The sequence below is a fragment of the Oreochromis niloticus genome, linkage group LG4, assembly GCF_001858045.2.
Source record: "Oreochromis niloticus isolate F11D_XX linkage group LG4, O_niloticus_UMD_NMBU, whole genome shotgun sequence".
In the NCBI taxonomy this organism is placed as follows: Eukaryota; Metazoa; Chordata; class Actinopteri; order Cichliformes; family Cichlidae; genus Oreochromis; species Oreochromis niloticus.
The window spans coordinates 6,012,983-6,024,151 of NC_031969.2; the positions used below are offsets into that span (position 1 = coordinate 6,012,983).

Consider the following 11,169-nt stretch of genomic DNA (forward strand, 5'->3'; position numbering starts at 1 on the left):
CACTAACATAATTAACACATGAAAGACTCTAAATACTTAAGTTTCCTGTACCTTTAAAATCCCTGTAATTACATTTATTAAACCACCTTTATGTTTACTCAATCCACCTCCACCAACATCAGCAGCAAAAGCGACAACACCAACAGCCTCTACTACTACAACAACAACCACAGCTACAACAAAAAAAACAACATCAACACCTTCTACAACAACAACAACAACAACAACCACAACAACAACAACAACAACCACAGAAGCAACAACAAATAAGACAACACCAAAAGCCTCTACTACTACAACACCAACCACAGCAACAACAACAAAAACAACATCGACACCTTCTACTACAACAACAACAACAACAACAACAACAACAACAACAACAACCACAGAAGCAACAACAAATAAGACAACACCACAAGCCTCTACTACTACAACGCCAACCACAGCAACAACAAAAGAAACAACATCGACACCTTCTACAACAACAACAACAACAACAACAACAACAACAACAACAACCACAGAAGCAACAACAAATAAGACAACACCAAAAGCCTCTACTACTACAACGCCAACCACAGCAACAACAAAAGAAACAACATCGACACCTTCTACAACAACAACAACAACAACAACAACAACCACAGAAGCAACAACAAATAAGACAACACCAAAAGCCTCTACTACTACAACGCCAACCACAGCAACAACAAAAGAAACAACATCGACACCTTCTACAACAACAACAACAACAACAACAACCACAGAAGCAACAACAAATAAGACAACACCAAAAGCCGCTACTACTACTACAACCCCAACCACAGCAACAACAAAAGAAACAACATCGACACCAACAACTCCATCATCCCTACTGAATTTACAACAGAAGTATGGTAAGTTGTCAGTGATTAATGATTATTGTGCGTTTAAAACGTATTCAGCTGCAGCTAAATCACCCATCCAGTAAAGAGAATTACATAGCATGCATAACTAATGTCCTGGGGCCCGTTCTTCGTACCTCGCTTACTACATCCAAGATCAAATGACACATCCAAGATCAAATCATCGCGCTAACCTTGAGCTCGCTAATCCGGTTCTCCGAACACACCTGTTGTTGACGATTAGTATAGCTGGATGAAGTAATCTGAGATCACTGGGTGTCTCAAAAGGGGCTACGCATCGATAGTAGAAACATTGATCGGCAACCCTGTGATTGGTCGGCGAAGATGTCGAAGGCGCGCGCTCAGTATTTTACGGCAGCAGAGCAAGAACTCTTGACTGAGGGATATCAGGAGTTTCAGAGTTTAATTAAAACGCAAGGGAACACTGCAAAGGCTGCAAAAGCAAGGAGAGAGGGCTGGCAGAAAGTTGCTGACAAATTAAACTTGTAAGTAATTTATTATATCATATTCCATTATATCCTCTTTCACATTAGAGCCACAACAGGACCCACTAGAACATGGGGACAAGTAAAAGTGAAATATAAGAATATTCCACAGAATGGTAATAGTTATCACTTATATTGCTTTTAGTCTCTTGAAAAGAGACCCTGAAATAATCTGTTTGTTTGTTCATAACAGCAACCAAGAAAAGGGCAGAGCAAATAAAGACAGGTGGTGGTCCTGCACCCCCTCGTGTGTGTGTGTGTGTGTGTGTGTGTGTGTGTGTATATATATATATATATATATATATATATATATATATATATATATATGGAGAGAGAGAGAGAGAGAGAGAGAGAGGAAGGAAGGACAGGACGGATCCTGTCTATCCCGCAATATACGCTGAATTCTGGAAACTCTCCATATCAATCTTGCACCTTCCGCAATGGGTTGCTCGCGTACAAACGGACAGGACATGGCTGCGACAGACTTCCCAAATCCACCTTCGCTTTTATAGCCATGGTCTCTCATCTTGATTACACGAAGTAATTTACTATTACTACTCTAAAATATGAATTACATCTGAAATAATCAAATACGTGTAATAGAATGATTACTAGTACATTTCCCTTTTTCTTAGGAAATGACCTGTATGTATCTGTATGCAATCAATAAAAGAATCAACTACTGCATTATCTTTAGTTACATTGATAATATTTATTTATGGAGAAATAGTGGTGAAATATCGCTGTTGCTTTCGTGTACATGCAGCGGACATACCTGAGTGGCCGCGATCTAATCCTGTTTACATAAAGTAAACCTGCTCCCGAGCAGGTTTACGCTTACGGATCTGTTGCTATGACAGCAAGTCCCAGATGAGCTTCGGAGAACCGAACGATCCAAGATCACGCGAAATCGTCAACAATCAAATCCGGCTAACTTACTTAGCGAGGTACGAAGAACGGGCCCCTGGTAAGCGTAATAATAATAATAACCAACATGTTTTCTCCACTGACTTTACCTCCACTGACTCTCCCTCTTGAAATAATGCAATAATACTTAAATTGTGGGAAAACATATATGGATCTATTGTTGTCCCCACCAGAGATGGTAACACGTAACTTGTAACGCGCTACTGTAATCTGATTACTTTTTTCAAGTAATGAGTAAAGTAAGAGATTACTATTGCAAAAACGGTAATAAGATTACCGTTACTTTCCCGTAGTTACTACGTTACTAAACCGTGATTTTTTTTTTTTTTTTGCGAGAGTGTTTCATGACAATGACGTAAGCGAGTGCGACGTTCATGGCAACAGCTGTGTGCAGATCAACAATGGATAATAAATCGAGTGCAGGAGAGAGTATGAGCGTGCAGCGTTTAAAGCGTGGAAGTACTGACCTTACTTTGAGTCCATAAAAAGTGACAAAAACATTAGTGTCCACTGTTCACTGCGTGGGAAGAAAACTTCTTTTTACAGCGAAAAAAACCCCTAAACTTCCAAGCAAGCACCGAGTGCGCTACGACGCAATGGGAAATTCACTTGCGTATCCTTCAACTGTCCGCTGCGGCACACCTGCACCAGGGCAAACCTCCGCCTACCCCACTCCTGCTTTACAGGTGAAAATAGAGCAACAGGACTGCTAGTCTTTGATTTTATTTATTTTCAGCTGTGTTTTACTTGCATCTATTTGAAAGAGTGAGTGTAAACACAAAAAACTATTTTATTTTATCTGCTGGAATGTGCAGAAAATAGGTTTAAATGTTAAACAAATTTCTTCCAGTCAGAGAATGTTGCATATAATTAAGTTTTTGCTTGATGCATAAAGTTAAAAGGTTTAAAGTTTTAAAAAGAGACGTTTCCATTTGATTACATTTTGTATGATGGATTATGCAAAATAAGTCTCAAAGTTTAAAAACAACAACAACAACGACAAAAACGACGACAACAACAACAACACAAATTCTGACTACCATACACTGCTCACTCACTTGTGAACAAGACCCTAAAACCTGCTCTCATTGGTGAAAAATACAGGGCGCCAGTGGTGAACCTGCCAGTTCTGGTATTTTATGGCAAATTCGGGCCCTCAGACCATGAAGTCTGTTTCTGATTGTTTGGTCAGAGACATTCACACAGATCATTTTGTAGCCTGGCAGTGCTCATCTTGTTCCTCCTTGCACAAAGGAGCAGATACCGGTCACGCTGATGGGTTAAGGACCTTCTAAAATCCTGTCGAGCTCTCTCAGAGTGACTACCAGTCCTAAAATCTCCTCTATGCTCTTGAAACTGTGCTGGGAGAGACGGTAAACCTTCTGGACTATCTGTGTGACCTCTGTAGGGTTCAGGCATCCCATCATGCTACCAGTAATGACACTGGCCCCAGTCAAAGGCAAAACTAGCGAAAAACAGTCAGAAAAGATAAGGAGGGAGAAATGTCAGTGTCCTCCAGCTGTAAAACCATTCCTTTTTGGGGGGTTGTCTCATTGCTGCCCCTCTAGTGCATTGTTGATTTCATTAACACCAAGCAACTGAAAATGACTAACAACCTCCTCTGCTACTTTCCTGACCACAACAATGTCCCACAAGTTTAACTGACTTGATGCTGTACTCAGATTAAAAAGGGTTTTTTGCTGTTGTACTTATACACTCTTTCCTTTCTTTCACAGAAACATTGCAGGGCGAAAGTAAGTTTGTTTAAAAATACTTTTGATACTGAAATAAACAAAGAATGTAGTTTATAGTTATACTATATTACTAGTATAGATTTTCCTCACTTTTTTTCTCATACAGTCTTTCCTTTCTTCCATAGGTGCTGAAAAAGAGAAAAGTAAGCTTGTTTTATTCATAATTTTTTTTTCTTACTTCAGTAAAATGTATATGGACAATTTTGTTGTAGTACCAAACATGCGTTAATGAAACTGGTGAATTCAAAAAGGGCCCAAGCAATCCCCCACTTTGAAAAAAAAAAAAAAATCAAATTCTTAAACTAAAAATAATTTTTAAAATAATAAAACTAATTACAGAATCTTGATGCATGCTCAATCATCCAGGTAAGTAAATCACCAAAAGTTGATTCTGTTCATCTGGACGTAGCGTCCTGCCCAAGCGAAAACCCGTAGTGATCCCGTACGTGTCAGGAGTATCGGAGCAGTTGAGACACATTTTTTCTAAACACCGTGTCTCTGTGGCTTCTAAACCCCAAAATACACTGCGCCAAAAACTGGTCCACCCCAAGGATCGGGTCCCCCGACACAAACAGAGTAACATAGTGTACGCTGTTAAGTGCCAGGAGGATTGCCAGGATTTATACATCGGGGAAACCAAACAACCTCTGGCGAAGCGGATGGCACAACACAGAAGAGCTACTTCATCAGGCCAGGACTCTGCAGTTTATTTACACCTACAGGCCAGTGGACACTCTTTCAATGATGAGGATGTAACATCCTGGACAGGGAGGAACACTGGTTTGAGCGCGGAGTCAAGGAGGCCATTTACGTGAAAAGGGAAAGACCATCTCTGAATCAAGGAGGGGGCCTAAGGGTACATCTTTCGCCATCTTACAATGCTGTGATTGCAGCCATTCCCCAACTCTCAGTGAATGGTACTCATGGCCATTGATCAGTGGTTGTTGATCAATGGTCATGAGAATTTGCATAATTAAGATTAAGGAACTGACCTCCCAGCCCATTGTTCCTTCAGTGGGCTGGTTTCAGTCATTATGCAAATGTACTGTTTATAAGATTGGGGAAACCTGCAGTCAGCTGAGACTGAGGAAGTGACGAAACATTTCTCCCACAAATGCTACGTCCAGATGAACAGAATCAACTTTTGGAGATTTTGCACCATGTTTTAGCGCTTTTAAAAAGCACAACTGTACAGTGTGTACAGTTGTGCTTTTTTAGTTAAATATAAAAAGTTTTCTGGGCCCTTTTTGGAGCCTTTTCTGTTAGAGCACAAGTTTCTTAATAGCCCAACAATTTTTATTCATGCATAAATATGTGTTATCAAGGGACTGTTTTTTTTTTTTTTTAACTTAATAGATATTCAATCTCTTCTTAAACAGCCATACATATTATAATAGGTGTCCTTATCTTCACCAACTTCCTTTGGGCGGTGGGTGTTTACATGTACACGCGGAGGCTTCAAAGGAGTAACGAGGTGAGTGGGAGCTCAGATGTGGTTAAAGCAGTGATGTAAGGATGTTCAACTACACATTTAATCCATATTTAATATAAAAAAAGTAGTACAGTTTCAACAGTATTCTCTCTACAAATGCTGCTGTAGTACATGAAAGAAATCTTCCAGCATGGATAAATAAATGTGTAAAACTACAGGAAAAAGGAGAGTAATTCCCATAAATTCACAAAAAATTCCAGTTTTTCAAATAACCTGTCTTCCTTTGTGGAATTGAAATTTACAGTAATACTGAAAATTAGGAAATTTGATGTTTCTTTTAATGGTTATTATTTAACTGTTATTTAATTACTTTGTTTTATGTATTATGATAGCAAGGTCTTTATCAGTAGAAAAAATTGTGAAAAGCTATGACAATACAGTAAAACGTCAGAAATCTGAAACTTCTCCATGTGTGTGATACCTGTGGCTTAAAGAAAACAAGGGCAGCATGCACCCAGACATATTGTTATTCATCAGAATCAGAAGATCAATTCCTGTGTAATTTCTGTGAGAACATGAGTATGACAGTGTATGTGTTAAGCTTTATGTAATAGCACAAATTTGTCACTTTGATGAGGAAATTAACTTTGACTTTGGCTTCTGTCTCATTTCTGCTTCAGATTCCAAACTTGACAGAAGAAGAGGCGATGACAGTGGTACAGATATTTTTGTAGACTATGGATGCTAACTCACTGTGACTAAAGCTCGGAGAATTAGGATCCAATTAATGTTGCAGTTATTTGATAGCATGAAATGGGAGGGGTGGGCTCTAGCATGTCTCCTCTATAGAGATTGAAAATGTGATGTCATATCCAGGGTAAAACCGCAAAGAATTGTAGGTACGAGTGGCAAGCGGTACTAGAGTATGCAGACATTCAGATGAAAACAGTCACACAGTGATAAAAAGAAAAACAAAGAATGGCAAGAAGCATTTGTATTATTAACTGCAATAGCCGGTCGCATGCCAGCCATGGGAAGCTGACGGGTAAAGAGAGCGGTTGTTATCGGATTACGTCGTGGAAGAGAAATTGTTTAAGCCATGTTTCCGAAGTAACAAAGAGCTGACGGATGGCCTGGATTGCAGACCAAATATAACTTTTCAGAACACTCCAGCTCACATGTTAGTCTGCTTCAAGCATTTCCACAATGGTAAGTCTTCTGTTGTAGTTATTACATAATTTATCATAACACAATTGTTGATGTAGGTTACAAATAAGTCTTATATTGATTTGAATTGAATTCGTTGCGCTATGCTGCTGTGTTCACTGTGGCTTTGCGGGGTAATGTTTGTTGTGTTTTGTAGGAAAACCAGCCTACAAAATGCAGGAATGTGATCCAGACTGGGCACCTCTATCAACCTGGGTCATACCGAGTTTAAAGCTGCTACCACAGCAAGATTTGATCGGTTAAGAGAGAGAGCGATATCAAAACAGCCACGAAACGTCCCGCATATATGTGCCAAAGGGTTGCAATCAAGTGATGAATAACTGTTTTCCAGTATGTTCTTTTGTTGTGTTTTTTTGTTTTTGTTTTTTGCATTTTTCACCGAAGCAGCTAATAAAGCATAATAGAATACAATTTTGCCTCTTTCTTGTAAGATTCTATAATAGAATGCAACAATAAAGCCAGTTATAAATAAAGACAATAAATTGAATGAATTACGAAACACTCATTTTATTTCTATTAGATCTGAAAATGTTGTGTAATACTACAACCTGAAAAGACAAATAGATTGTGTTTGCCTGTACAGGAGATAAAGAAAAAATGTAACAACAGCTGTGAAATGGAATAGTCCAAATCACCAAAGTAAACTGGACCTGGGCTTGTTGCAAGGATCTGAAGTTAATAAACGTGAAGTGCATACACTCACACTTAGGACCATATAATAATAAATATGTGCGTGATGAAAGTTGGGCAGCACGCTAACGTCCTTACTCCACTCTGTATGCTCGTATCGGTCTAACCCTTTCACTCCTTTTATTTTTTTCCTCGTATTTTTTTTTTCCTTTTCATCAAGTCTGTATTTGTACAGACCTGCCGTGCTCTCCGTCGTTTTGTACATAACTGGGGCAAATAAAATGCAAGTAGGGATTAAAACTGCAGAATGAATGATTGCCGGTGCTGGAAATGCTAGCGCTTGATGCAGTGTTTTGATTTTGTTGCCACTTGTACCTACAATGCAATGCGCGAAAGTCACGTGGTCTGTCAATCTCTATTATAAGGGGAAGAAAAAGATCTGAAGATCACGTCATATCACAAAGATTTATGAAAGGATTTTCATGAAAGCCGAATCCCTGTGCTAGATGGAATGAAGTTTAAACTACATTTTGAATGACAAATGCAGATAATGGGAACAAAAGATGCAAAAAACCTCAGACTTCAATGACAAACATTCCAGCTACACTTTAACGGCTTGTGTTTACTTAGGACATTGTCTCTTTTTTAATATACTTGAAATGTTTTCAACTCAGCTATTTGTAATTGATTCTTAATCCTTTGCGAAAGTCTTACTTGCTAATACATTTTAGTAATAAAAAGAACAGAAGTGATTTGTCTATTTTTTAAAAATTTGTGTAGTCTTCTTTGTGTTAAACCCTGGTCAGAGTGTTTGTGCTTTAACAGTATTCTTTTCTTCTCTTTTTAGCTAAACACATTTCCCACAGACGTTGAAGAGGGTTCCAATTTATTAACGGTAATTTTTACTGTACTACTACTCTCATAAACAGTGCCTTTAAAAGACTTTGTGTTTCACACAAAGATCTCTTCAGCTTGGTTAGGCATCACCCCCTCCCCCCTCTATGTGCATGTTCAAGTGTCCAGTCTCAGTTTGCAGCTTCCATTAAAAATGATAAGCCAGGCCTTTCATCAGTCAAGCACACATATGGTTTCCTTGACCGATGGTTGCACTAGACCAAAAGGGATTGTAAAACAAAGATAGACACAGGCTTGACTGATCTAATAATAAGTTTGCTTTTTTGTCAGAAGGCATCAAGTTGTAGCTACTAAAATGTTTTTTTCCAACAGCTTTAGAAAAAAAAAGTCTGCGTCTGTTTATGTGCTTGATACTGGACTTGGAAACAAACAGTTCACTGAGTTAAGTTTCTTTGCGAGGAGATGAAAAGAAAAGTGATAAAAGTTAAACAAGTAACATTTTCTTATTTTTTGTGGCTAACAATTTCCTGTTGAAAAGTAATATATATGTTTAATTTAGCATTATTGTGAAATTCAGTAATACACAATTCAGAGATGATCACTAGCTGACTTTTGCAAGTTTTTTTTTACTAGTGTCTGTTCAAATATCAGACTTTTTTTTCATATTTTCAACCAGCACGCATTTTTTTTTTTCTTTAAATGTACCAGTCCCAAATCACAGATCCTGGTTTATTTTGATGGTAAGAAAGGCCACTGAAAATGTCAGTATGTAGTATGTAAAGTATGTGTGATATTTAAAGCTAAAATTCTACAGAATTTAAGACAAATGACTCTCTACCAGTTCAGTCAAGAAGAGGGTTCAAACATCCAACCATGAGACGGTTCTTGGTTACGAAAAGCACCTGGTTTATGTGGCTAAAGGACATTTACATTAATATTAATAGGGGTGGTTCATCTATATATTGGAGCATGCATGTATAATTCTGACACGGTGCCGATTAGAGAAAATCCAAAATAAATTCAATCTTGTGCACCAAATACTTGTTTTCATAAAGTTATAAAAGATACTTTTAAAACAGTCCAAAGAAATCATTAAAAGCCCTACATTTCCACAACAGGTATGCTCATGATGTGAAAAATGACTTTCAACACAGTCATTTTGTTTGACGCATGTCTTTTGGACTTTTTATTTTAAATGTACTTTCACTTACTGACTACCTCTATTTGTATTGTATTGTCTGATACATGGAGGTCTAACCTCCTAAGACCTGAACTCTTCCATGATATTCTTTTTAAATTTCTCTTTGATATTTGGGCTGATTGGCACCTGATGAATGTAAAAACAAAGAATTACCAGATTTTTTTTTTCTTTACCTAATTTTTCTTTCTGAGAAAAATGAGAGCCAGATATGAGGATATTTGTTTAAGATTTCAATAGAACAGTGGCAGTATAATGTCCTCGTAAGTGGATATCAGGCCCCAAAATATAGTATTTTGGCGTAGACAACCCAAAATGTGATGTCCACATATGTGGACGCCAGGTCCCAGGAGGCTAAGCAAGAAAACAACTCAGGTTTTTAGAAAAGATCACAGTTCAAATACACAGCCCAGGATGTAAAGCCAGCTTTACCATGCTCCATTTGAAAGCTTACCCAAAGATATGGACTACTCATTCAGATCTTTGGGACTGATAAGAGCTGATTACAGTCACTCTGCCACAGAGACCTCCATTAAAAATTATCAGCCAGGCGTTTCGCCAGTCAAGCACACAATTGACTTGGTAATGCACAGACTAAATGCTTTTCTCTTTCTCTTTGTCATACAGACGCCCGAGAGTTCCATCATCATAAATTCACCTGAAAACACCATAATTTAAAGCCCTTGCCCAAATAGAACACACCATTTGAAGTTCTGAACTGCTAAGAATCTGGATAAATCTGGATACGAGGATCTGCCTGACACAGCTTCGTAACAGTCCAGGTGACGTAAAGGTGGTCTGTGAAGGCCTCTGCGCCCAAAGGTGGATAAGCTTCCAATGTGAAGAAGAGTGAGACCAAACAAGTTGCAGCATGCCTGTTCATGTAACTGCTCTGCAGTCGCACATCAAGATGGTTTTCTGTCCACCTCATGCTAAAAGTTTTACTGCTGTGCTGGTTATAAGTGACCAAGGTCTTGCCAGAAGAAGTGCACTGCAGAAAGTCCATTTAACACGAGCAATAATGAGTTGGTTTTTGGTCATATTTAGAATAATTTTAAACACAAAGACCCAGATTATGCATGTAGTGAACATATATATATATGTGTGTCTGTGTGTGTGTGTTAAAGTGTCCAACTGTGCAAAAAAGAAAAAAAGTTACGTTTTTATGGCTAATGGACTAATTGCCTATGTTCATGTGTGCATATTTGGGAAAAGGTTTGGTGGCTTTTTTTCTTTTCCTTGTATGTATTAAGTATGTGATAAAGCTTCAGCTGAAAAGCTAAAGGTGCCTTAAAAAGTTTGAATATTATAATTTGTTTTATTGCACAATGCACATTAAGCTAAGCCACCATAAGAAAATTGAACTTTTACCTTTTTCCAAATTAAAGCAAGCTGTGCGAGCTTTACCTCTAAAATGTGATCTTGTCAGTTGTTCTAGATACAGTCTTCACACATGCATTTGTGTTTGTGTTTCATGGAAGTAGAAATAGAAAATTCCCTACCACAATGCTTTTATTATTTTCATAAATCACTGCAAAAACAAACAGATGTGAAAAAAGCTGTCTTCTCTGCACTTTCTCATTATCATACTGTCACGTTATTTCAATCTTATATATGTCTAATTATCCCAAAATAACATCTTGTCTGTCCGTCACATATGAAAGACTGTAGACATGGTTCTGTGTTTTCAGTGTTTGGCTTTTGATGCATTTGTGGAATATATTTTAGTTTTTTATGTAAAAAATATATTTTT

At 37.9% G+C, this 11,169-nt stretch overlaps 1 protein-coding gene across 3 annotated transcripts in view; it reads left to right on the top strand.

The window, feature by feature from the left end:
- LOC102079120 (integumentary mucin C.1) overlaps positions 1-10,944 on the top strand; it is a 30,430-nt gene extending 19,486 nt beyond the window's left edge. For all 3 annotated transcript variants that reach the window (XM_019358254.2, XM_019358255.2, XM_019358256.2), the window contains 7 exons: positions 123-899; positions 4,057-4,074; positions 4,200-4,217; positions 5,454-5,548; positions 6,187-6,222; positions 8,211-8,258; positions 10,044-10,944. In XM_019358254.2, coding sequence (XP_019213799.1) covers positions 123-899; positions 4,057-4,074; positions 4,200-4,217; positions 5,454-5,548; positions 6,187-6,222; positions 8,211-8,258; positions 10,044-10,094 — 1,043 coding nt within the window. In that variant the 3' untranslated portion in view covers positions 10,095-10,944. The remainder of the gene's footprint in view (positions 1-122; positions 900-4,056; positions 4,075-4,199; positions 4,218-5,453; positions 5,549-6,186; positions 6,223-8,210; positions 8,259-10,043) is intronic.
- The last annotated feature ends 225 nt before the right edge of the window (positions 10,945-11,169 follow it).